Source organism: Marmota monax, unplaced genomic scaffold (genome assembly GCF_021218885.2).
Source record: "Marmota monax isolate L192 unplaced genomic scaffold, Marmota_monax_Labrador192_F-V1.1 WCK01_AAM20220418_F8-fsc00052, whole genome shotgun sequence".
Lineage (NCBI taxonomy): Eukaryota > Metazoa > Chordata > Mammalia > Rodentia > Sciuridae > Marmota > Marmota monax.
This window is the reverse complement of record NW_026693473.1, coordinates 7735631-7763573: the sequence shown is the minus strand read 5'-3', so window position 1 is coordinate 7763573 and position 27943 is coordinate 7735631. Positions and strand designations below refer to the sequence as shown.

The window sequence follows — 27943 nt, the reverse complement described above, 5'->3', positions numbered from 1 at the left end:
ATTACAGGAGTGGTGAAGGCGTTCCTGCACCTGCTGTCTGACAGGGTAACAGCATGGGGGATGCACCATCTGGAAACTGGAACCATTAGGAATGTTAAGTGTTTTGTTGATGATACTCTTGATATGGATAACAGGGCATACTCAATCAATAATAAAAGTATGTATTGCCTGAGATTGCAGGAAAATTCCCAGAATGAGACTAAGGATACAATTGAGACATGCCATGAGGCTCATTTCAGTGTCTCTCAGGATACAAACAATGGTGTTATTCCTCAAGCTTAAACAACAAGAAATATTTATTCCATGGATTCCATATTATTTATTTATAACAATTCCAAATATTTATTCCATGGATAACTAGCCCCCCCCAACCCCATCCTAAAGCCACAACCTGTACAATAGCCTAGCTACCGAAAAACAATTGCTGTGCCAACAGTACAAGGACCACCATACGTAGCTTATGGTATCCCCCCAAGGACAAGAGGCTAATAAAAATACATTCCCCAACCAATAGACCCTCCTTTGCCTTACACAGAAACTTATGATGAAAATGGAAAACACATAGTTAATATAAATGACAAATGGGTTGAGGTGCAGAGCCTGCTCTTTAATTAAAAGATTACAAAGACATAAGAATTGATGTGCTTTGACCAAGGATCAAGGAAGTTCTTTAAGAAAGCAGTTGAATAGGTCATATGAAAAAAGGAAATTACCTTGGAAATTAAAAATAGAATCATGTAAAATTAACATAGATATATTTTAGAGGCACTTCAGAGTAGTAGGCTTTTAAATAATAGAATTTCACTACTTTAAGTGTGTTTTACTGGGATTTTAGTTTAGAAGTAAGAAAGCTTACCAATAATCATAAATATGCTTTAAAGTTAAAGGTTAATGAAATAATTATAGGTATGCTTTAAAGTTAGAAGTGAACAATAGGTCAAGAGTCATGTAGTCTAGTTGCCTTACCTAGCACCTAGTGATTGAGGTGAAAACGTAAAACCTTAATCATGATTGACTTAGGTTACAGAACAATATTTTGAACAATGTACTCAATATCTTAAGTAATCAATGTATTATGCTCAAACTCGGGACCCCCAAAAGACCACCAGAGACCAAGATCAATGTAAACAGCAAAGAGGTATTTATTTCGAGCTAGCTCGGTCCTCCGCTTGAGCACACACAGCAACTGGTGACGCTGAGAGGCCCCAAGCCCAGGGTTTGCAGCAGTTTTATACATTCTTTGGAGAAGGCAGGGACCCCCACATACATCATAGCATCTCTTAGCAAATCATCACACACGGCGGGAAAATCAAACAACTCTAAAACACGATTAGCACATTCACTGGTGGGAACAAGTTGGGTAGGGGTGATTGGTTAGTACAAGAGAGGGATTCGTTTGAACTGATTGGTTTAAGCCAAGAGGGGTGTTCGTGCTGAACTACATGGTTTCCCAACACCATAAACTACTGGGAGGGTCATCTGCATCCCAGGTATTTCCCTGTCTCTTGCTGATTAGTGGCTGCTAGGGGTTGCTATGGATCCCCACCTAGCCTGACTGAGTCAGGGACACCTGGCACAGCAGATCTCTCCTGTTATTTGTAGATAAACAACTTAGCAGGGTGGGAATGTGCCTAGAAGTGCTCTGTGGGTCTTTCCAAGGACAAAGGCCATGTCCCTTCCTTGGACAGGCTTTGCTCTGAGGTAGAGGCTGGTTTTTCAAAGCTTGCAGTCCTCAAGGTTTTAGAAAGGAAGGCAATCCTAAAACAATCTATCTCTAAGCAGCAGACTTAAAGGGGCTGGTCTATAGAAGGAAGTATAAGTGCCTGTCAAGTTGTTTCAGGTCTACAGTTACTTTGACCATTAACTTCTCGGAGAAGTGAACCTCTGGTAACAACTTTCTTAGGGATGCTTTCCTAATGTTTAATAAATAGAAGGCCGTTGGACTGAGTTCTTATACTATGCCTAATAGACCAAACCGAAATGGATTTACTCATGCCAAATTTCCAGGCTAGGTAATCAAAACTAACCTTCCAAAATAAATCAGGTGAGATGAGACTGTGAATGTAGCTTAGTGGTAGAGTACTGGACTAGCATGTACAAGGCCCTGGGTTCATCACCAAAACTGAGAGAGAGAGAGAGAGAGAGGATAGCCAAATCCCCAAATAGGCCAGTTTTATCCAGTAAGATAAGGAAATCCTGTTTCAACTTTACAAGGAAAGAAATTTTGAAACCAACCATCAGTCTTTTTTTGTTGTTTTTACTTTCTTCATCCCTTTTCTGCCTATAAAGCCAATCTTTTCCCAGCTCATGGGAACCCAATAACAAAACCGAAAATAAAAGGTAGTTTAAGAGCCAACTTGGTGGCGCAGGCCTGGAATCCCAGCCTCTAGGTGGGTTGAAACAAGAGAATCACGAGTTCAAAACCAGCCTCAGAAAGAGTGAGGCGCTAAACAACTGAGAACCTGTCTCTAAATAAAACAAAATAGGGCTGGGATGCGCTTCAGTGGTCAAGTGCCGGAGTTCAGTCCCTGGTATGGGGATAGTGGTTGGGGGAGACAAAAGAAAGTCAACTAAGATCTCTAAGCTGAATTTGTCGAAATTTTCTTTTGACACTAGGACCTTAATAGAAAAAGGTAATTTGAAGATTACTGAGGGAAAAATTAGAAAAATTATGGTTCCAGTTTTAGAGGTTTCCCTTTTCTACCTGTAATCTCAGTGATTTGGGAGGCTGAAGCAAGAGGATCAAGTTGCCAGCCTTAGCAACTTAGGGAGACCCTAAGCAACTCGGCGAGACTCTTTTGTCTTCAAATAAAACATAAAAAAGGGCTGAGGGGGGTGATGTGGCTTAGTAGTTAAGCCTTCGTGGGTTCAATCCCTGGTACCAAAAAAAGGTTTCTGCAGCCTCTGAGGCCACCTTTCAAGGAAAGGCAGGGAATACCCAACTAGACCCTAGGAGCTGAGATCGCGGGAAGAGACGGGGGCGGAACCGCCTGGGCGGTGTGCGCAGGTCCCGGAAGTCCCGCCCAGCCAAACATTAGAGGCTCTGCCCTAGGTGGGTTGTCGCAAGAGGAAGGGCGTTTTGGCGGGCAGTTGTGACGTCACTAGCTCTTGTCTGGTTGTTCCGGAGCTCTGCTGCGAATAGGGTTTGTTCCTGACAAAAGAGCTGTGAGGGGCGTGTCAGGCCGTGGGCAATAGGACACTGCGCTGGGCCGCCTAAAGCTGGATGGCGGTGGCTCGCGGGCAGCACCCGCAGCAACGGTAAAACGGAAGTCCTGCGATCGGAGCCCGGTGTCCGGGCGGAAGCGGCGTTCTCTCAGCCGTGGCCCGGAGTCAGCCCCGGAGCCACCGGGAGCCTCCTGACCTGGTAAGGGGGAGGAGGGGCACTTGGCGCGGACTTTCCGCTGCGTCGGAGCCCCGTGTCTTGCCTGCCGCAGAGGTGGTGCTCTTTCCTAGGAGCCTTGCTCTTCCTACTAAAACCTTCATTTGTTTTCTTGGACGTTCGTCTTAAGAAGAGAGTCACCGCCTTGCAAGGTCTTATTGTTGGTTACCTGACCTGTACAGCGTCTCTTTGCTTCAAGCCCTGTTTGAAGCTCCTACTGTCGAATGGTGGTTCGCTGCAGGACATAGTGTTAAACACATTACTGTTTATTTGCTTTCTCTGTCGTTCGCTGAAAAGACGATTCTTTTTCTTTCAGGTGTTGATGTTGAGTAGGCCTCATTAGCATATTAAAATGGCTCTACCCAAGGACGCCATCCCTTCCTTGTCGGAATGCCAGTGCCAGATCTGTGTGGAAATCTTAATCGAGCCCGTAACCCTCCCATGTAACCACACGCTCTGTAATCCGTGCTTCCAGTCGACTGTCGAAAAGGCAAATTTGTGCTGTCCCTTCTGTCGCCGCCGGGTCTCTTCGTGGACTCGGTATCATACCCGTAGAAATTCTCTTATCAATATGGAACTATGGGAAACGATTCAAAAACACTATCCAAAGGAGTGCAAGCTTAGAATCTCTGGGCAAGGATCGGAGGAAATTGGTGAGTAAAACCGAGCATGTTAATTGGCTAATCCAAAATATTTTAAAAACTGAGTCATGCCGGGGCGGGGTGGCGGACGCCTGAGTCCCAGCGGCTCGGAAGGCTGAGGCAGGAGGATGGTGAGTTCAAATCCAGCCTCAGCAAAAGTGAGGTTTAAGCAACACAGTGAGACCCTGTCTTTAAATAAAATACAAAATAGGGCTGGGGATGTGGCTCAGTGTTCAGATGCTCCTGAGTCCAATCCCCGGCACCCCCCTTCCCCCCAAAAAAACCCAACAACAAAAAACTTGAGTCACCATTTTTCCATTTTAAAAGAAAAGAGAGAAAAAAAAATCTGTTTAGTATTTGCCTAAGTTGTTCTTGAAGGTTTTGATTTTGTGGGCACCCAAAATGTTGATTAAAGTCAAAAGCAAGATTTTGTCCATTTTTAAAATGCCCAAGCTCTGTGTTCGATTGCTGTTTGTGTTAAAAATGAAAGAAAGAAAATCGCATATATACACACATAATGTATGTGTACACGCACATACATATATACAGATAAGCAAAGGTTTAGTATACAACAACCACAGGGGGAACGACTGATTTCTATGTTAATATTTCTTATACTTTTACTTTCTCTGTTAGCAATCTGTACATTTCCATTCATTGTGTGTCTATTCCCTTCTCTAAAGCATACAGCACACCTAAAATAGTTTTCTATTACTAGTCCCATCTAGTTCAGTCATTTTAAATCAAAACCCTCCATACTGTGGACTTAAGAGCCCCAAACCAAACACTTGACTCTAGCATCTTACTTCTACTAATGTGAACAATAAATCATTCATTTCAGTGTTTTCTGTCTAGGCTTTGAATATGGTGCCTGTGCTCTGGTATACTTGCCATTTATTTATTTATGGTAAAAAAAAAATATTAACAAAATTTGCCCTTTTAAACATTTTTAAGCAATAGTTGTCTTTAAAAAACTACTTTATTGAAATACCATACAATTCATCCATTTAAAGTGTTCAATTTTTTTTTTTTTGTACTAGGTATTGAACTTGAACCAGGAGGCACTTAACCAATGATCAACATTCCCAGCCCTTTTTGAGACAGGCTTGCTTAAGACCTTGCTAAGTTGCTGAGGCTGGCCTTGAATTTGTGAGATCTTCTTGTCTCAGTCTTCCGAGTAGCTGGGATTATAGGCCTGCTTCACTGTGCCCAGCTAAAGCATTCAATTTAAATGGGTTTTGATATATATATTTATTTATTTTAATTGTGAAAAATATATAACATAAAAATTTTTAACCTTTTATTTCTTGTGCTGAGGACCATGTGCATGCTAAGCAGGAACTGTAATACTGGGCTATCCCCATAGCCCATTTATTTATTTATTTATATGTGGTGCTGAGAATTGAACCCAGTACCTCACACATGCCAGGCCAGCTCTACAACTAAGCTACAACCCCAGCCCCATTGCCCATTTTAACTATTTTTAAATGTATAATTTAATGGCAATTAATTATGTTCACAAGGTAGTTATTACCACTGCTTCCAAACTTTTTTTCAAACTTTTTTTTGGTTGTAGATGGACACAATACCTTTATTTTATTTATTTATTTTTATGTGGTACTGAGGATTGAACCCAGTGCCTCACATGTGCTAGGCATGTGCTCCACCACTGAATACAACCCGGGCTCTCCAATTTTTTCATTATCCCACATAAACTAACGATTAAGCAATGAATTCCCCCAGTTTACCCTGCTCCCAGGTTTGTGATAACCTCATACAATATCTTTTGTGTCTGGCTTGTTTCACCCAGTTTCTGAGGTTCTTGTACTTTGTAACATGTACTTCATTTGAGGGCCTTCCATGGATATCTTGTATTACATTATATATCTATGTGGTACATGGATATATTGTATTACACTCATCCATTGATAGACATTTGGGATTTTTTTCATCTTTTGATTATATGAATAATGCTGATATGAATATTCATATACAAGTAATTGTTTGAATACTTGTTTTTATTCTTTTGTGTATATAGTCATCTGTTGATATCAAGATTGGTTTTCTTCTCCCTCAGATACCAAAACAATAGATGCTCAATTTTTTTTATATATAAAATGGTGTGGTATTTTGCCTATAATCATGCACATCCTCTCATATACTTTATTTAGTTTTTAAGTATTTATTTTTTAGTTGTAGTTGGACACAATACCTTTATTTCATTTATTTTTATGTGGTGCTGAGGATTTGAGTCCAAGACCTCACACATGCTAGGCAAGCACTCTACCACTGAGCTCCAACCCCAGCGCCCCCCATATACTTTATTTGGTTTGTTTTTGTAGTGCTCGGGATTGAACCCAGGGCCTTGTACATGGTAGGCAAGCACTCTACCAACTGAGCCAGTCCTCCCATATACTTTAAACCAATTTCTGGATTACTTATAATACCAAATGCTATGTAAATAGTTGTTATACTGTATTGTTTAAGGGAAGGATGAGAAAAAAGAAGTTCATACATGTTTAATACAGTTTTTTTCCTGAATATTTTAAATCTGGAATTGATTGAATCCACAAATGCAGAGCCAGTGACTACAGCAGGCCGACCATATATCTAAGTGTGGAATTGCTGGATCTGCCAAACTGTTTTCAACAGTGGCTATATTGTTTAATATTCCCATTAGCGATGTACAACGTTTCCAGTTTTGTTTTTGTTTTTTGTTTTTTTTGGTACTGTGGACATTTAATCTCTGAACCACATCCCCAGCCCTTTTTATTTTTATTTTGAGACAGGATCTCACTAACTTGCTGAGTCTGGCTTTGAATTTGCTATTCTCCTGCCTCAACCTCCTCAGTTGCTGGAATTATAGGTGTGTGCTGCCACACCTGACTTAACTATTATTAATAAAGTTGCTGAGAAGATTTCATACAAGTTTTTTTGTTATTATATATTCTCATTTTCTTGCATAAGTACTCAGGAGTAGAATTGCTCAGTCATAGAACAGGCACTTATTTGTTCTTTAAAGAAACTATCATATCTTTCGTTAAAATGTTATCATTTATAATCCTAACAAACATCTCCATGTTCTGGTTTTTGCACATCTTCACTGACCTTTGGTATAGTTCTTTTTTTTTTTTTTTTTTTATTTTAACCATTCTAGTAGTTCTTAGTAGCATCTCATTATAGTTTTTTTTTTATTGTTGTTGTTTTTACATTTATTTTATTTATTTATATGCTGTACTGAGAGTCAAACTCAGGGCATCACACGTTACACAAGCGCTTTACCATTGAGCTATAATTCCAGCCCTCATTATAGTTTTTAATTTGTATTTTCATCATTCCCCAAATGATGTTGAGTCCTTTTTCATGGGCTTATTGGCAATTTTATTCATTTTCTTGCTTTTTCCTTTAGGCTCTTGTTTTTTATTTCTGCTTTTTTTTTCCCCCCCTCTACTGGGGATTCTACCCAAGGCCTCACACATGCCTCATACATTCTAACACAGAGCTACACCCCCAGCCCTTTTAAATTTTTATATTGAATCAAGGTCTCCCTAAGTCCCTCAGGCCTCAGACTTGAGATCCTCCTGCCTCATCCTGCCAAGTGGCTGGAATTATAGGTATGTACCTGGCTTATTCATTTTCTTAATTATGTCTTTTCATAAGCTGAGACTTATAATTTTCATGAAGTCTGATTCATAACTTTTCTTTTTATGATTATTACTTTTTGTGACTTTGCCTGAGGCAAAGATATTCCTGGGTTTTTTGTTTTTTTTTCCCTAAAAGCTTTGTAATTTTTAGCTTTTATGCTTAGGTCTGTGATCCATTTTAAGTTAATTTTTGAGTATTCTGTGAGATCAAGATTGAGAGAAAGTTTCTCATTGTAGATATTCATCATTTCTTATACATTTATTGAGAAGATTTTTTTTTCTAAAAAATGTAGGTTTTTTTCCTATACAATTTATTTATTGGTTGATTTGATATTGATGTTACACTGTCTTGATTATTATACTTTGCAGTATAGAATGTTTTGAATGAATGTATGATAGTTCTCCAACTTTGTTCTTTTTTATCAGGTATTCTAGATTCTTTGTATTTTCATATAATTTGGTGGGGTGGCAATCATTGAACCCAGGGGTGCTAAACCAACCCCTTTTTGTTTTTTGAGACAGTCTCACTAAGTTACTTAGGACCTCAAACTTGTGATCCTCTGCTTTAGCTTCAGTAGTGGGAATTACAAACCTGGGCAATATACTTAGTTTCAAGTGAATTTTTTTTTCCAAGTATTTATAATCATTTAAAATTCTATCCTCCCTAGCCCTACAGAGTAGAATTTTACTTGAGAACTTTGTTAGGGATAGTCTCAGCTGGGGCTATTCAGCTATGGTCCACAGGCCAGACTTGACTTTCTTTATTTATTTTTGTAGGTTTTTTTTTTTTTTCAGACTTGACTTTGATCTTTTTTTCTTTTTGGACAGTGGATTGAACCCAGGGGCATTTAACTACATCCCCAGTCCTTTTTATTTTTTATTTTATTTTATTTTTATTTATTTATTTTTTAAAAGAGAGAGAGAATTTTTAACATTTATTTATTTATTTTAGTTTTTGGCAGACACAACATCTTTGTTTGTATGTGGTGCTGAGGATCAAACCCGGGCCACACGCATGCCAGGCGAGCGCGCTACCGCTTGAGCCACATCCCCAGCCCTTTTATTTTTTATTTTTGAGACAGAATCTTGTTAAGTTGCTGAGGCTAGCTTTGAACTTGTGAGTCTCCTGCCTCAGCTTCCCAGGTCACTGGAACTACAGGCAAGCACCACCATGTCTGGCTCACCTTTTTTCCTAATGAAGTGTTATTCAAATGCATGCTCTATGTTCATTTATCTATGACTATAGGGGCTTTTGAACTTTAATGGTAGAATTGAGTGACAGACCATATGGCCCACAAGACAAAATATTTATTGTACTGTCCTTTCCAGAAAAAAATCTGCCAACCCCTAATTTATAACAGCTGATAAAGAACTACCTCTTTGAATATATCCCATTCTCCTTTATTAGAAGTGCTGTAATAGAAGTGTTGTTCCTCTTATTTACCTAGGCTTAGTTTCCGGCCCTTCGTGTTTTAAGGAGACTTAAACTTGTATCTCCTATGTATTCCTTTGTTGTCTCATGGATTTTCCTCAATGGCTAAAATAAGTGAGAATTTAGCATACCTCATCTCAGTTTATTATGGAGTTATATCACTGTTTTACATTTCTCTACTAATTTGCAAACTTCTGGCCTATTTGATCATATGAAGCCTGCAGACATATTTTTTGTGACCCATCTGGCACCAGTATTTAAATTGGAAGATTTTGCCAGGCACGATGGCGAATGCCTGTAATCCCAGCTGCTCTGGAGGCTGAGACAGGATTGAGAGTTCAGAGCCAGCTTCAGCAACAGTGAGGTGCTAAGCAACTCAGTGAGACCCTTTCTCAAATAAAATACAAAATAGTGCAGGGGACGTGGCTCAGTGATTGAGTGCCCCTGAGTTCAATCCCTGGTACATTAATTAATTAGCTGGAAGATTTCATATGAAAACCTGGATTTCTAGATTTTCTTGGGAAAGCAGAAAAATATGACAGCAGTGTGCCTGACTTTACTGATGACAGTAGTCCACTGGAATTGGATAGTAACTGTCTCTATAAGTAAGCTGCCCCTGTAAGGAATACCTCCTTTTTTTGGTACTAGGGATACAACTCTGGGTCACTCAACCACTGAGTCACATCCCCACCCCTGTTTTGTATTTATTTAGAGACAGAGTCTCACTGAGTTGCTGAGTGCCTCTCCATTGCTGAGGTTGGCTTTGAACTTGGGATCCTCCTGCCTTAGCCTCCAGAGCCATTGGGATTACAGGCATGCGCCACCATGCCTGGCAGGAATAGCTTTTTACGGATGTTCCCTTTTTATAGTATCTTATTCTTTTATGGAATAAAATTCTTATCAGCTCTGCTGAGGGGATACACATACATATATACATTTAGTTTATAGTTCCTATTCCTGAATTGTTTGTTGTTTGTTATTCCAAGGTGGTTTCCGCCTCCCCCCGCGCCCCCCCCCCCTTTTTTATATAGCTTAGTATTTCTCTTTAATCCTACAGATTTATTTCTCATGTCCGGTGATCCTTGGTTTGGGTTTCATATTTTAAAATGAGATCCTGGAATAAAGCTCCATGTATATAGAAGGGACTGGTGACTGGCAGACATTGGGGTCTTGCAGGTGGAAGCTGGCCATTGTACTTTGCCAGCTGTAGCTGCCAGGGCGCAAAAGGTTTTTCTCTGGGTTAAAGTAAAGTCTTCTATTTCTGAGTTTATAAACTTTGAATTCTTCTGTCCTCAGTCCCACACTTTGTCACTCTGAATTCCTTTGTGCCTTATATTTCTGGGCCTGAGCCACTCTCTGGGCAGATATGGGTAGATTCTCTTTGACCTCAACTATAGCCTTTCGTTCCAAGGATTCCATTAGTCATCTCTTCATTGGCTTCCCATTTTCTTGAACTTGGTTAACCTATGTTTACTGACTAGACAACCCCTTCCCTAATCTCATTAATGTTGTGGGGTTACATATATATTTTTTAAGTGCCTTTACTCTTATTGTAATGGTATCTAGAGGAAGAATTAAGGATTATATATTCACATACTATTTGGAACCAAAAAGTTTCTGGCATTTTAAAATGGAATCCCAAAAGAAGATATTATTGCTGGAGCTACTTATGATGCATTTTATCTTAATTTTATATATTTAAACTAATACAGTTTAGTGGAAGGCCAAAATTAGCCATAAAGTTCTATTTGCCTATAATATTATTTTCTTTTTGATGTGACTAGTTGATGACTACCAGCCCATTCGTCTGTTAAGTGAACCTGGGGAATTAAGAAGAGAATATGAAGAAGAGATAAGCAAGGTAGGTGTTAAATAATTCATCTTTTTTTGAAAATTTTCTCTGCTGTGTTTTTAGTCTCAGATTTTACATATAATTTTATTTGCTTAAATAATTAGTATAGGGCTGGAGTTGTGGCTCAGTGGTAGAGAGTTTGCCTAGCATGTGCAAGACCCTGGGTTCTCTCCCCAGTGCAGCAAAAACTGAAAAGAAAATTCAAAGTACTTTTTCTTTCTTTTTTTTTTTTTTGTAGTGCTGGGAATGGAACCCAGGACCTTGTGCATGTGAGGCAGTCACTCTACCAACTGAGCTATATCCCCAGCCCCAAATTCAAACTACTTAAAGCAATAAGAATTTATTTATTTATTTATTTATTTTGAGTACTGGGGATTGGACTCAGGGGCACTTGACCACATCTCCAGCCCTATTTTATATTTTATTTAGAGACAGGGTCTCACTGAGTTGCTTAGTGCCTCGCTTTTGCTGAGGCTGGCTTTGAGCTCCTGATCCTCCTACCTCAGGCTTCTGAGCTGCTGGGATTACAGGTGTGTGCCACCAGACAAAGCTAGGAAATTATAATTAACTGGAATTTCAGAGGCTATGGGCTTCAAGGTTGGTTTCTTCGGGAGCTCCAGCTCCATTTCTTTGCTAATTTTTGTGAGCTGGCTCTAAAATCAGGCCAATGCAAGATGGTTGTACAGTTTCAAACTTCAGGTGCAATAGAACCACATGCAGAAGAAAAGAAGCAGTGTCTTCTTTGGGCATTTCTTTAAGAGCAAGAAAACTTAACACAGAAGTCCTTCAACAAACTTTCCCTCATGTCTCATTTGTTTGAATTAGGTGAAGAACTTACTTTGGAATCAAATCCTTTGAACTGTCAGTGTGGTGGCTGTAGGTCCTAGGAAGTGAGTTGGAATTCAGCTCTTCCACTTGAAGACAGTAATTGTTTTTTCTGTGTGTCTTGTAATGGTTACTTCTTCAATATTTGTTCTATTCCTGCCCACTGTTAGGGGATTGATCCTAATTTCAAGGATAGGCCCTGATTAGTATAAGTCAGTTTCTATTATTCCATCCCCTTTCCTAGGTTTTAATTCAGAAAGTTAGGTTTATCTTAGTACATGACATTCTGTCAACTGAGAAAAGTATTACCAAAAAGAATGTCCATAAATGTGTAGCAGTATAATAGAAACTATGATAAGGACTGAAGATAAAGGTTTTGGGTCTTTGATCAAGGTTTCGTTGGACTAACTGAGGGAGCTTCTTGAATTATTCGGTAGTTTTTTGCCTCCCCAGATTTGTATTTCATTTGAAATATTTAGATCTTACCAGTTTTTTCTTTTACCATTTTTATTAGGAAACACTGCAAATTATATTAAGTTCAGAGAAGAATTATCCTCTATTAATCATTTTTTAGGTGGAGGCAGAGCGACGAGCCAGTGAGGAAGAAGAAAACAAAGCCAGTGAAGAATATATACAGAGATTATTGGCAGAGGAGGAAGAAGAGGAAAAAAAGCAGGCAGAGAAAAGGCGAAGTGAAGTGGAAGAACAACTAAAAAATGATGAAGAACTGGCAAGAAAGCTAAGCATTAACATTGTAAGTTTTAGAAGAGAACTTTGAAGTATTAACATTTCAGTTGCTTTGACCATGTGGTTTTCATCGAGTTGAAGATGAAGCATTTACTATAATTAGAAGCTATATCTTTGCTCTATTTAAAACAAAACTTTTTAAATAACAAACTTTGCTATAGGAAGTGTATTTTTATTTATTGTTACATAATTGTAACCACACATGCCCTCATAATACATTATAAAGTTATCCAATCCCCCACTGTTATGGAGATTGAATCCAGGGCTTTGCCCATGATAGGCAAGTGCTTTATTACTGACCTTACATCCCTGATCCACGTTACTCTTTAAAAAAGAAAGAAAAAAAACTTTTGGGCTTGGTGTAGTGGCAGACAACTATAATCCCAGTGATTCAAGAGGCTAAGGCAGGAGGATCATGAGTTCGAAGCCAGCCTCAGCAATTTAGTGAGGCGCTAAGCAACTTTATTAACAGTTTCTTAAAAACTTTTCCACTTATTCACCTGAAGGTGAGTCATACTGTTTTATTTCTTATGTGTTTTCACTTGATGGATCTTAAAGATTTTTGTAGTTGTGTTAAGATATATATGTAGTGGTTTTAAAAGAATAATATTTCTTTGTATAGATGTGGATCCGTTTTTGAAAGTGAAGAGCTTAATTTTTTTTTTCCTCTTTTCTTCCTGTGGTACTGGGGATTGAACCTAGGACCTCATGTCTACTAGGCAAGCACTGTACCACTGAGCTGCATTTTCAGTCTGTTTCTTAAATAATGTATTATAAACCTGGATTTTCTTTTTCTTTTCTTTTTTGTTACCAGAGATTGAATCCCAGGGGCACTTAACGACTGAACAATACCCCGAACCCTTTTTTATTTTTCATTTTGAGACAGAGACTCTATAAATTGCTTCAGGCCTTGCTAAGTTGCTGAGGCTGACCTCGAACTTGCAATCCTACAGCTTCAGCCTCCAGTGTTGCTTGGATTTCAGGTGTGTGCCACCCCACCCAGCTTTGCCCTTTTTTACATATCCTTTCTTTTCTAAATTTGAGTAGAATACATTTTAAAACTATATTATCAGGAAAGTAAGTAAAAACATTGATGAATGGAATAATAAATGGAACAGGGAAGAAAATATGTTAAAGAGAAGAATTTGGAGTTATCTGTAAAACATCTTTCAAGTGTCTTGTTGTAATCCTAGTTTTCACATAGCAATATGAGAGTAATTTTATTAAAATTTTAGAAAAATTTTTGGTTTAATATGAAGGTTTAGTAATGGTGAATAATCGTGAACTTTTCCAGTAGTATGATAAGAAACTTATGAGACTAGTTATAATAAGTGAATATATATGATATTTATTGATATACCCTTAAAGCCCAGAGTTATTTTTCTACAAAACTTTTACTCCAGATATATCCTTAGCTCTTTAAAGTTTCTCCTATAAAATAGTTATAATTATATAACACTTTATTAGAAAAATCCTCAGAAATTATTGGTGAGATTAGTATTATACCTTTTAATGCTTCATAATGTACAGTAAGAATGGATTAATTTAGACCAACATTGGTGAACTTGGTTTTGTTTATAGTTTTGTTTATAGTTTTCCCTTGATATCTGCAAGGAATTAGTTCCAGGATCTTCTTTGACTATAAAAATTCAATGGTACTGGAGTCTATTATGTAGGCATTGTGTGTTTAGGGACTGATTAAAAAATGATTTATATATGTTAAGTTCACGGGTAATATTATTATATTTCATAAATTTTCATTATTGAATTTGTGGTTTTTTTTTTTTTTTTAGAAAGAGAGAATTTTTTAATATTTATTTTTCAGTTTTTGGTGGACACAACATCTTTATTTTTATGTGGTGCTGAGGATCGAACCCAGTGCCCTGCGCATGCTAGGCGAGCACGTTACCGCTTGAGCCACATCCCCAGCCCCATATTGAATTTGTGATTTTAACTTTTTTTTTTTTTTTTTAAGAGAGAGAGAGGAGAGAGAATTTTTTAATATTTATCTTTCAGTTTTCGGTGGACACATCTTTATTTTTACGTGGTGCTGAGGATCGAACCTAGTGCCCTGCGCATGCCAAGCGAGCGCGTTACCACTTGAGCCACATCCCCAGCCCCGGATTTTAACATTTTTTAATAATCACACTACTTACTTATTTATTCAGCCATCCATCCATCCATCCATTTATTTATTTGTTTGTTTGTTTGTTTGTTTATTTATTTTTATGTGGTGCTGATAATTGAACCCAGTGCCTCACACATCGTAGGCAAGTGCTCTACCATTGAGCCACAACCCTAGCCCCGATTTTAACCTTTTTAAATTTTATATTTCAGTGACATTTCTTACGTTCACAATTTAAACAATCACTACCACTATTTCCAAAAATTGTAACATCCCAAACAGAGACTTTGCAACCATGAATCCATAACTCCACAAATGTCCCTTTGCCTAGTTCCTGGAAACCTGGTGTACTTTTTAAAATACTTTTTTAGATGTATAGACCCTTATTTTATTCACTTATATGTGGTGCTACGAATCTAACCCAGTGCCTCACACATGGTAGGCAAGCGCTCTACCACTGAGCCACAGCCTCAGCCCAACATTTTTTCTCTATGATTTTGTCAGTTGTAGATATTTTTTTAAACAAATCTTTTTTTTAGTTATACATGGACACAAATTCTTTATTATTTTTTAATTTATTTTTATGTGGTGCTGAGGATCGAACCCAGTGCCTTACATGTGCAAGGCAAGCGCTCTGCCACTGAGCCACAACCCTAGCCCTATAGATATTTTATACAGTTTAAATCATATACTATTTTTTCTATTTCATTTCATTTTGCTAATGGCTTCACAGTTCATGTTATAACATGTACAGAACTTCGTTTCTTTTATCGCTGAGTAATATTCCGTTACATGTATATACTACATTGTGTTTATCCATTCATCTAATAATACACATTTGGGTTGTTTCCATCTATTCACTTTGTGACTAATACTTCATTGGGCATTGGTTTCTACATAATTACCTTCCTGAGAAGTAGTTTTTTCAATTCATTTGTGTATACACTTCGGAATAGAAATTGCTGGGTGATAGATTAACCAAGCTGCTGGGATTACAGGCGTGCACCACCATACCCGGAATCCTCCAAATATTTTCAGTTCATGATCAACTGAATCCCTGGGTACAGGAATGGAGAGCTGACTATACTGAGTTTTGTATGGTCACTATTCTTCAAAGAATATATAGAAATTAAATGTAGTTCTGGAAACATTTTGTGAATTCTGAATTAACTGGTGTAATTAATAGCTTATTTTCTCATAAAGCTATTTTTAACTATGTCTTTTGTGCTTTTCTTGTTGAAGAATAATTTCTGCGAGGGGAGTACCTTGGCTTCTCCTTTGAATTCCAGAAAATCTGATCCAGTCACAACCAAGTCACAAAAGAAAAATAAGGACAAACAAAAAAACATTGGAAATATTCAGAAGTAAGTGAATATGACATAATCAATTATCTGTTGACCATCTACAGTATTAGTGTTTTTTGTTCAAATAATACCACTGGTAATTAAGGTTTTCTTCATGAGCTCTTTATGAAAACACTAAAGACAGACTGATATTGATGTAAAGTGAAAAGAAATCAGTTACTGCCATGTCATTCCTAGCTAGCACAGGAGAGATATGAAAGCTGTCATGCTTTTTACTCAGCCACCTATTTTAGTAGATTAGTACTGTTTGTCTAGTTTGCTCAGGGTTTGCATGTTGGATTTCCACAAAATGACCAGTTGAATTCCTCTGCTTCATAGTTTAAATTCAAGTAAAAATAGCCTAGTCCAAGATAGGCTCATCTTCATTGAAAGAGTTTCTCCCTCTCCTTTTTTTCCCAGTTTATGCATAGTATTTCTTTGCTACTTTTATAAAACAAAACAAAACAAAAAAAACCATGAATAAAGTAATCAAGGATGGCATGAGCTAGTTTCCTTATAATAGCCCTCTAGAATCACTTAATAGGTAGAATTGATGGTTTTGTGAGGACATAAGGCTTCCCATGCTAAAATTCATAGTTGAAAAAGTTTAAGAACCACAATCTGGTCTTGAAAACCATGTGAGGACTTCTGGTTCAGCTTAGTATATATGTGCAGGTAACTCACATCTCCTTCCAAAATTTGTTGAAATTTTGGATTTAGAATGGGAGGACTTTTGGAAAGCAGAGTTAAATAAGGTGGTTGCTGTTAAATGAAAAAAAAAAAAAAAGTGTGGTTCTATCAATATTATTAATACTGATGATTGATATGCAAAGTAGAAATCAGAAGAAAATCTTTTAAAATAGGAAAAGCAGGGCTAGGGATGTAGCTTAGTGGCAAAGTGCTTGCATAGTGTTCACAAGGCCTGGGTTCAATCCCCATTAACAGAAGTGGAAATGGAGGGCAAACAGATAGGTGTTTCATTTTGACATATATTTCCTAAGGATATGACTTATGAATCTTTATCTAAAAGTATATTTTGAAATACAGACTTTTAAATTATTAGAATAAACCAAGTGACAAATTTAGAAACAGCTTAAGGATATGACTTATGAATCTTTATGTATCTAAGGCCCTTGCTTTGATTCCTAGTGCCACCAAAAAAGTTTTATGAAAATGGATCCAGGCATGGTACCTCACTTGTAGTCCAAGTAGTCAACTGGACTGAGGCAAGAAGATCACTTGATCTTGGGAGTTCAGGGCCAGTTTGGGCAACATAGCATGACTCTTCTCTTACCAAAAAAATAAAAACTGATGTGGTCTAGTCTCTAGAATATTACATTAAATACTTGTAACTCAACAACTAAAGACAACACAAATTAAAAAAGGGCAAAGGACTTAGACATTTCTTCGATGAAGTATAAGTGGCCTGTAGGCACATGAAATGATGTCCACCATCATTAGTAATTTGGAAATGAAAAAAAAAATGGGGAGAGAAAAAAGGAGAAGAAAGACTAAAAATATATTTTAAGACATTCTCTGGAGACGTGGCTGGTTTTGGGGGGTGGGTCGTGGGTTCCCCGCCCCCCCCCCAATGCTGGGATTAAACCCAGGATATCACTGTATCACTGAACTACATCCCCAGTCCATTTTCCCTTTAAACCCAGGTGGTAAGTATTTGTGTTTTCATGGTAATGTAAATTTTAAAAACTTTTGGAAGTATGGTATGCATATTTTAAAGTGCACTAATTTAAATGTACTTAGTGAATTTTTACATGTATATAAATCATCCCCTGGATTAAGATATAAAATATTTACAAAAGGTAACCCTTGGTACCCTTTTCCTTTCTAGTCAGGATCCCCTCCCCATAATTATGATGTGTTACTTTTTTTTTTTTTAAAGAGAGAGAGAGATGAGAGATAATTTCAACATTTATTTTTTAGTTTTCGGTGAACACAACATCTTTGTTTGTATGTGGTGCCGAGGATCGAACCCGGGCCGCGTGCATGCCAGGCAAGCGCGCTACCGCTTAAGCCATATCCCTAGCCCTGTATTACATTTTTTAACTGTTCTCTTGTAAAACTATTTATTTTATGAGGCAAAATATTCTTTTTTTTTTTTTTTTTTTGTACCAGAAATTGATCTCAGGGGCACTCAACCACTGAGCCACATGCCCAGCCCTATTTCGTATTTTATTTAGAAACAGGGTCTCACTGAGAGTTGCTGAAGTGCCTTGCCATTGCTGAGGCTGCCTTTTTTAAAAAAAATAAAATATTTATTTTTTAGGTGTAGATGGACACAATACAATGCCTTTATTTTTATGTGGTGCTGAGAATCGAACCTGGGTCCCTCCCGTGCTAGGAGAGCGCTCTACTGCTGAGCCACAATCCCAACCCCCTGAGGCTGCTTTTTGAACTCGTGTTCCTCCTCTCTTAGCCTCCTGAGCCACTGGGATTACAGGCCTGTGCCACCATGCCCACCATATTCTTCCTTGTAATGATCTTTAAGACGGGGGGTGGGGGGAATCACAGAAGATTATATGTCTCTTTTGGGAGGGAGTGGGATTTACTGAGGATTGAACCTGGGGGCATTCTACCAATCAGCTACATGTACCTCAGCTCCCCGCCACACCTTTTTTGTTGTTGTTGTTTTTAAATTTGAGCAGAATCTCACAAAGTTGCCCAGGCTGGCTTCAAATTTACCACTATACTCCTGCCTCAGCCTCCTGAGTCACTTGGATTACAGGGCTATGCTCTGAAAGTAGGACTAGGCTGCCTCCCATTGGAAGAGAGCTTGCCCCAGGCATTTGTTCAGCAAAAACAAACAAGCAAAACAATGACAAAAAAGAATTTTTGAGTGGTTGGTGAGGAGTAACTGAGCCAAGATACTGCAGAATCTGCCAGTTCTTTATCAGATTACTCAGGTTGCTTCATGCAGGCATTTTGAAAATAAACTCAAGAGAAACAAAAGCTGTTTCAGGGAGAATATTGGAAATCCAGTTCATCTGAAGGGTAGATTAGCTGATTCCTGTATAGAACCACCATGGTTCTTGGAGTTGGGGATAGCATGTGTCATATCAGCTAACTAAAAATATGTTTTAAAAGAAGCAGGATTGATTTCATTCATTCCTGCAATTACTTGGTTCACTTTCAAACTCTGTGGACCAGTAATATGATAAGTAACTGAGCTCTTTTTTGGGGATCAATAATTGTACAAATTTGACATGTACTAACTGTCACCAATAAAGGATTCCTTACTGGGAGACGGGTCCTCAGCATGAAGGAGGCTCTGGGCTCAATTCCTAGCATCAAAAGGAAAAAAAAAAAAAAAGTTACATATGAGGAAGCACATGAGAATAGAAAGGGCTGATATATATATTTCCTTTACTTGTTTATTGCAATGAGCATGTATTGATACGTTACTTGTTATTTTATAAATAAAGAATAACTGGAAGAGTTTAATGACTCTTTACTTGATTCTGTTATATATTTGATCACATTTTATTCTCTTAGGAATTTTGAAATAACTGTCATATAACTCTAATATCTTGATACTGATATACTTCCTAACTAATGGATTTTTCTCTTTTCCAATCTACTTTTTAAAAATCACCCAAAGTTACCACCACTTGAAAACAATCAACATTTTGGAAGATTTCTGCTAAATTTTATTACAATTATGTGTGTGATTAGTTTACTGTTTAAGAAATAAACCTACCAACCTGTAATCTTCCTTTTTTATCCCTACTTATACCATTTTCCATTTTATTATATATTATATATTTTTAGTGGCAAACAGCCTATAATAGACTCTTAGAAATTTAGGGATTAGCTATTATGTTGACATATGTTAACATCTGCGTGTCTGTAAGCAGGTAGTTGGTATAAAAACTATATAATGGTAAGAATCTAATCATGAATTGTTTTTCAATAGAGATTAAAATGTAGTAAACAGAGGCTAGAGGCATGTGGTTTAGTGATAGAGTACTTGCTTAGCATGTGTAAGGCCTGGGTTTCAATGTCCAGAACTGCAAAGGGGGTGGGGGGAATGGAGTAAATAACCACAGTTTCTGATATGCAAAGACACTAACATACTTAAAATATTGTTTCTGTAAATTTGGGAAGGGTTTGCATAATTTAATGCTATCAACCTTTTACATTTTTTTCAAGAATTAAAAAATATTTAGGGCTGGGGATGTGGCTCAAGCGGTAGCACGCTTGCCTGGCATGCGTGCGGCCCGGGTTTGATCCTCAGCACCACATACAAACAAAGTTGTTGTGTCTGCCGAGAACCCAAAAAAAAAAAAAAAAAAAAAAAATTTTTATTTTTTATTTTTACTTCCTTTTTTACTGTTTTTTTTTTTTTTTCTTTCACTAAAATATCGATGTCAGATTTTTGTTTGTTTTTACTGTGCTGGTGATCAAACACAGGATTTAAATCATGCTAGGCTGATGCTCTACTGTTGATCCATACCCTCAGCCCTGTAATACTCCCAGTTTTAAGTTTTGTCCTAGAGTTAGACCAAAATACCTGAGATCAGGAGGTGAAATACACTTTGACAAATCAGCTAATGAGTAAACTGAACAGTCTTGGGCATAAATAATTAATCTGGCTTTAGCATATTGAGTATATGCTACTCGTCTTTCAAAGTATTCACACTTGTATAATTTTTTTAAAGGTATTTGTCACCTAAATCTCTATTTGGATCAGCAACACAGTCTGAAGTTGTACAAGAAGTCAGGAGAAACTCCACATCTAAGGTATGTTAATGCTGAAGACATTCTTGATTAGGCACATTTACTGATGGTATAGATTACTTATGGTTTCCTAACTTTTTTTAAAGCACTATAGTTAATGGAATATCCTTTTATAGTCATCTAGTTATCTTAGACTTACCTAAACCCAGGGATCAACAAATGTTTTCTCTCAAGGACCAGGTGGAGCTATTTTAATTTTTGTGATCAAAACAGTCTATGTCACAGCTATCCAATCATGCTGTTGTAGTTGGAAGGATCCATTGCCAAATGTAAACAAATGAGCTTATCTGTGTTCCAGTAAAACTTTTGTTTATAAAAATAGGCAGCAGGCTAAGTCCATGGGCCATATTTTTCTGATCCTTGACCTAGATAATGAATCTCATAAAACTGAATTATACCTGGTACCAGCTTCACATAGAAGATTATAAGATGGGAAACAAAGCATGCAACAGCCTGTGGGTGTAGCTTCCTGGGGTCCTGGTAAGAAACATACCCAGTCAAAAGAATGATAAGTCACTTAGAAAAGAAGCCTCGAGCTTAGAACACTTTTAATCCTAGAACAGAGACAGGTAGGTCATTGATCACAGGCCCTTTTTACTAAGTCATATAGCCTAATAATATGTGTGACATTTCACCTTTATCAGATTTCCAGGTAAACAGAACCAGAGAGGGCTGGGGTTGTGGCTCAGTGGCAAAGCACTTGCCTCGAACATGTTAGGCACTGGGTTTGATCCTTAGCACCTCATGAAAATAAACAAAAAAGATAAACCTCATGAAAATAAACAAAAAAGATATTGTGTCCAACTACAACTAAAAAAAAAAAAATGTTTTTTTTTAAAAAATTCGGTGGTTTCTTGGAAGGCTGAGACGGAAGGAATGAGAGTTCAAAGTCAGCCTCAGCAAAAAGCAAGGCATTAAGCAACTCAGACCCTGTCTTTAAAAAATGCAAAAAGGAAATTAAAAAAAAAATAAACTTTAAAAAAATTCAAAAAGGGCTGGCAATGTGGCTCAGTGGTCAAGTGGCCCTGAGTTCAATCCCCGATACCCTCCTCAAAAAAAAAAAAGTCTAGGTGGTTTTATACCACTAAACATGCAATGAGCATTTACTGTGTACCAAAAAATAGCCAGGAATGGTGGTACAGGCCTATAATCCCAGTGACTCAGGAAGCTAAGTCAGGAGGATCACAAGTTTGAGGCCAGCCTGGTTGACTTCTTGAGACCTTTTCTCAAAATAAAATAAAAAGGGCTGGGGTCCAACTCTTGGTAGAACGCTTTCCTAGCATGGGTGAGGCCCTAAACTGCCAAAAAGAAAGAAAGAAGAAAACTGAGGCACAGAGTTAAGACACTTGCTTCAAGTCTCTGAAGTAAGTAGTAGAGGGAAGAATTCAACTGACAGTTCTGCTCATACACGAACAGAGGATTTGTAGAAGAGGCATTGTAGGACTGGGATATTTTCCCCCACTGTTGTATTCACAGCAAAATGAGGTAAGCAGTGAGTCTGGCCAATTCCATCCACATTGGTTCATAAAAAAGTGCTATCAGGAAGGATAAATGGAAAGCAAAATAGGCAAAAGAATAGATTAAAAAGTCACAAACAAGATATTCTTTGTTCTGAGGCACATTCTCCTCAAAGCCTTTCTTCTTAAGGCTTTCCCATTGTCAAAATTAATCCTAGGTCTTGACTTACCTAAAACCTAGAAGTGAGAAGAAGAATTATACTGACTAAAGCAAGAGTTCTTAACCTAAGGTCTAGATGGAAGAAAGAGTATGTATTTCGTTAATTTATAATTTTAATATTTCTTTTAATTTTGGATGCAGACAACAACCATAGTAATAGTATCTGTGACTTTGTTATCAATAGAAAATGCAGCTATTTTCATGTCACAGTATATTTGTTACAGATCTCTTGAAATATTATTTGTAATCATCTCTACTTTGATAGTACAATAGACTTGCTACTAGCTCTTATTTAATGTGTCAATAGATGAACATTTGGTTTATTAACATTTTATCTGTTTTTGTTGTTGTTGTTGTTTGTGGTGCTGGGGATTGAGCCCAGGGCCGTGTACATGCAAGGCAAGCACTTTACCAACCAACCTATATCCCCAGCCCTGGTTTATTAACATTTTAATAATTGGGTTACAGTATAAATTAATTCCCTTTGTAAGACTATGTATTTTAATTTTTATATTTGAAAATATTATTCCCAGAAGATGTCTGTCTAGAAATTTTAACAAAATGCCAAAAGGAAGGTCCACAGTGCAGAAAGTGGCTTAAAAGGCCCATATTGCCATCTGTCTGAGCTGGTGACCTGTACTGGGTTCACAAAATTTGACTATTCCAATAACTTAAGGAAACTCTGAAGAAAGCAAGCAAACACACAAAAGTACCTTTTCAAAATCCGGGAACGGCTCTGTGACCTTAAGGGTCCATGGAAAGAGAGCGAGTCACTGGAATTATTTATTCTTATAGAGGGGACACACAGGTGAGGTTCCATGGAACATTCTATCCCCAAAATGGCAAAGGGGTAGGATTACAAAGGAACAGGTGGGTACATTTCAACCCCATCCCGTCATGGCCGCTCCTGGAGCCACACCTTCCTTTTTTACACCTTCCTTATCCAAGTGGAGGTAAGCCCAATGTATGCGGGGTACAATAACTGTACAGTACCCCTTTACTCAGGACTTAAAGATGTGCTCATAACTTCTGTCCAGAGAGGCTCCTGACAGCCCCAGACTAGAAGTCCTTTGTAAGGTGAAAGAGTTCAGACCATCCTGATGCCAGCTCTTGGCCATACATAGAATCTAGTTTGTGAGTTTTGATTTGTAGGTTTCCATGGGGTGAAAATGAATTAATGCTGTAATCTAAACTGGAATATAGAATTAACAATTATACTAAGAAAGAAGTAGGCCTGAGGGTGTAACTCAGAGGTAAAGAACTTGCATAGCACACAGAGATCCTGGATTCAATTCCCAGCACCGCAAAAAAAAAAAGAGGGAGGGAAGAAATACTTTGTTAGTGATACTTAACAAACATTCAGCTGTGTTATTAGATATATATTATGATTTGGTGTTTTCCCCTTGTACACTCAGTATTTTTGTTTTCTACAGGAAATTGACAGAAGTGATATGAAGAGCCCTACAGGGCAAGATACAGAAATTGAAGAAGATATGCCAACACTTTCTCCTCAAATGTGCCTTGAAATTCAAGAACAAGGTACAAAGTCTTCAGTAGAGTCACCTATGCCATGGTTATGTGTCTATGATGCAGAACAGTGCCTTGAAGGAAAAGCCAAAAGATCAAACAATCATGATCAAGAGTTATATGTCATAAAGTATGAAGGACCTAAAACCAAAGTTCCCTACTCTAAAGAAGCTACAGTTAAGCCTTGTGGCAAGACAGAGAATGGGCGTACTTCATCAAATATGATACAAATAATTGGAGACAACCCAGTTGAGACAGAGTCTAGCCAACCAGACAGTAAAGGTGTTTCGAAAAGAAAAAGCCAGGAATCTTCAGTTGAAGCAGTCATAGATTCATGCTTTTCTTTAAAAAGGAAGAAAACATTCTCGGAATCTTCTTCAGATCAAGAGGAAACAGAAATGAATTTTACCCAAAAACTGATAGATTTGGAGCATTTACTTTTTGAGAGACACAAACAAGAAGAACAAGACCGGCTATTAGCGTTACAACTGCAGAAAGAGGTGGATAAAGAACTAATGAAGCCAAATCGGCAAAAAGGATCCCCAGATGGGTACCAGTTACGTACTACATCCTCACCTCCACATAACTTACTAAATGGGCAGAAGAATTACAAAGACAGAAACTTCAAAAATCAGACTGATGTAGAGCATCCAAAACCTCGAAGAGGCTCAAGAGATGAAAACTGGCAGTCTTCTTTTAAAATCCAGTTGAACAGTTCGGCTAACGGAAAAAAGATATCAAATTCTACTAAAGAAAATTGTAATGTATCTAAAAGTACTCATTCTCTACAGCCTAGTAATTCACAGAAAAGTATTTTTCAGATGTTTCAGAGATACACCAAATAATGTGGGTAAAAGGAATGTCTTCTAGTAAAGCTGGATTGTGAAGCTCTCTTCTGTCATAGAATCTTTATAAATTTCACATTAATCTCTGCTGTCTAAGCATACTTATTATCTTTAAAGACTATGTGATTAAAAGGAAGCATATACAAATGTGTTTTCTATAAAACTCAGTGATAAGAAAGGGTCCCTATTCATTGTTAATAACTAACATGTACTAAGTTTAACAGTCCTTTTGTATATACAGATGTGTTCGCCAAGCCAAGAAGTCTTGAAGTGCCATTCTTTTAAAAAAAAGGAAAAAGTTTTATGGCCTTTGCTCGTTTTTTGTCATGAATAATCAAAACAAAGATTATACTATATCAGGTAGTTAAGAAATCTATGTAGAATATAGGGTCTAGATTTTCTTGTTACTTTCCCTTATATTTATAGAGCACTTGAAATATATCTACCATACCAATTGAGTAGTTAATTTCCATCTCCAATTTAATTAAATTTTGAGCATTATAGCATTTTCTTCATCTTAAAATGGATTAGAATCAAAGTTAAATCGAGAGTTTTCTAGTAAATTAAAATTCAGTTGACAGAAAGGAAACTAGATTCTTTATGCATAAAGAAAGAGTTGGGATTAGACCAGTGGGATGGATTGGCAGTTTAGGAGCATTAGAACTGAATGGATGATCAGAAACTGGGTCCAGAATGGAGTAGCTGGTGTTATTTGCCAGAACATTCTCTCTTGTCATTTCTTTGCTGTAAATGACAACTGAAAACATTTTGGGTTTACAACTTTTCACACCATAGTGTCCACTGTCAAAATCAAAATTAGTGGCCAGGTGCATTGGAGCAAGCCTGTAATTCCAGGGGCTCAGGAGGCTGATGCAGGAAGATCGCAAATTCAAAGCCAAAGCCAGCCTCAGTGACTTGTCGAGACCCTGTCTCTAAATAAAATACAAAAAAGGGCTGGGGATGTGGCTTAGTGGTTAAGCACCTCTGGGTTCAATCCGCAGTACCAAAACAAATTTGTTTTCTTAATTTTTGGAAATTCATACTTCTGTTAAGTGCTGTTCCAGAAAAAAAAGGAATTTGCTATAGGAGAGTCATATGACAATGTCTCATGTTTTGAAATTTGAAACAACCATGAGTTTATTTCTTTATACTATCATTTTGTATTGATATTTTTCTTTGTGCTTGTGGGTAGTAATAGAATGTATATAGATTTTGCTCTCTTGCCCCTGAAAGTTAAATCAGAAGCACTAAATTCATTTGTGAAGTTTTAGAGACTAATGATCTTAATTCTGCTGCTAATTTTAGTTTTTTCTTTTAAAAAAAAAAAAAAAATGCCCTCTGAGTAATGATTGTGGTAAGATGAGGTATAGTCAGAAACTAACCAAATTTGTCTAAAACAGATTAAAATCTGTCTTATCAAATCAGAATTTTTCTAAGAACAATTCACTTGATGTTTTAAAGTAGACATTGTTGGAACTCCTTGAATTAAAAGTTATCTAAACTTTCTTGAAATGTTCCCTGACCAAAAAGGAAATCAATAAAAAATAGCCCGTGAGCTGGTGCTATAGCTCTGTGGCAGAGCACTTGCCTGGCACATGTGAGGCACTGGGTTCGATCCTCAGCAACACATAAAAATAAATAAATAAAATAGAGATATTGTGTCCATCTACAACTAAAAAAATAAATAACCCATGTTGCAGTATTTATATATTTAACCACTTATTTGCCTTTGAAGAAGTCTTCTTGACTAGAGTTGGCTTTAAGATAAATTTTAATTTTTCTGTTAATCTTTCTGTTCTTCCTACCACATATGCATTTTTATTAGAAATTAATATTTTGTGCCAGTCATATTAGAATGTAACATTTTTTTCCCTATCATTTTTGTGGGATATGAGCATGTTTAACTTCTCAGGGAGTACTAAAGCTGTGCAGATGTCATGAATTTTAAGAGTTATTAAAATTAAAATGGACAGTATATTTCACTATACTTACATAGAAATCGGCTACATAAAAAGCATAAGTTCTTTATAATAAAACTATCATAAAGCTGGATATGGTGGAACATGCCTGTAATCCCAGTGACTTTGAAGGCTGAGTTAGGAGGATCACAAGTTTGAGGTCAGCCTCGAACAGTGTAATGAGACCCTTTCTCAAAAAAAAAAAAAAAGGGGGGGGCTGGAAATGTAGCTCAGTTGTTAAGTGCCCCTGGGTTCTCTCTGGTACCAAAGATAAAAAAGTGAAACCTACCATAAAGAAAGTTGAAAGACAAGGCAAACTGGGGGAAGAAATATTTTCAATTCATCACAGAGAGCTAATTTCACATATATATATATTATCTGTCATTTCATTAAGGTGAAGCTCGGTAGTAGAGCACTTGCCTACTATGTATGAGGCTCCTGATTCCCAATTCCCAATGCCACACACACAAAAAAAGACTAACAAATCTGGGAAAATTAGAGACACCTATGTTCCCAAGAGACATCATACTCAGGAAACATAAATGTCTCTTAAATATGTGAAAAAGGTACATAATATCACATGTCTTTCCACCCTTCAGATTAGTAAAGATGAAGTATTTTCTCATTTTTGTGTATGTATGTGGTGCTTTTTAATTTTAGCAAGAATGAGGGAAATGGGCATTGTTATGCATTGCTTGGTATGAATAGATAATTGAAAATCCCTGTGGAGGGAAACTTAGCAGTTCTGCCTCTTGGGTTTTCTTAAAGCTGCTCTCATATGTGTGCTGAATGACATGCATATAAAATTTTTGTGATGGCATTGTTTGTAATAATAAGTTAGAAACAACCTTAGTATTCATAATAGATATTCAGTAAATGATGGTACAATGGACTACTATATAGCAGTTTTAAAAACTATGAAGAGAAGAATAAAAGTTAAATAAAAAATATACAGTGTACAATAGCATATATAGTATGCGATCATTTGTCCAGAAAATAAAGTAAATTTATATGTATTTCCACAAAATACAGAAGGACTGGGTGCAGTGGCTCATACCTGTAATTCCAGCGGCAGAGGGGGCTAAGGCAGGGGGATTGCAAATTCAAAGCCAGCCTCAGCAACTTAGCGAGGCTCTGTCTCGAAATACAATATAAAGGGCTGGGGTTGTAGCTTAGTGATGAGTGCTTGCCTA

The 27943-nt window shown here is 37.3% G+C and overlaps 1 protein-coding gene across 1 annotated transcript; it reads left to right on the top strand.

Moving 5' to 3' along the window:
• The first annotated feature begins 3098 nt into the window (after positions 1-3098).
• Positions 3099-26974, top strand: Rnf168 (ring finger protein 168). The gene is made up of 7 exons (XM_046458058.2): positions 3099-3364; positions 3696-4032; positions 10881-10957; positions 12348-12527; positions 15888-16009; positions 20665-20746; positions 23854-26974. The coding sequence occupies exons 2-7, from the start codon at positions 3732-3734 to the stop codon at positions 24790-24792; spliced, it is 1701 nt and encodes a 566-aa protein (XP_046314014.1). The 5' UTR covers positions 3099-3364; positions 3696-3731; the 3' UTR covers positions 24793-26974.
• Positions 26975-27943: the final 969 nt, after the last annotated feature.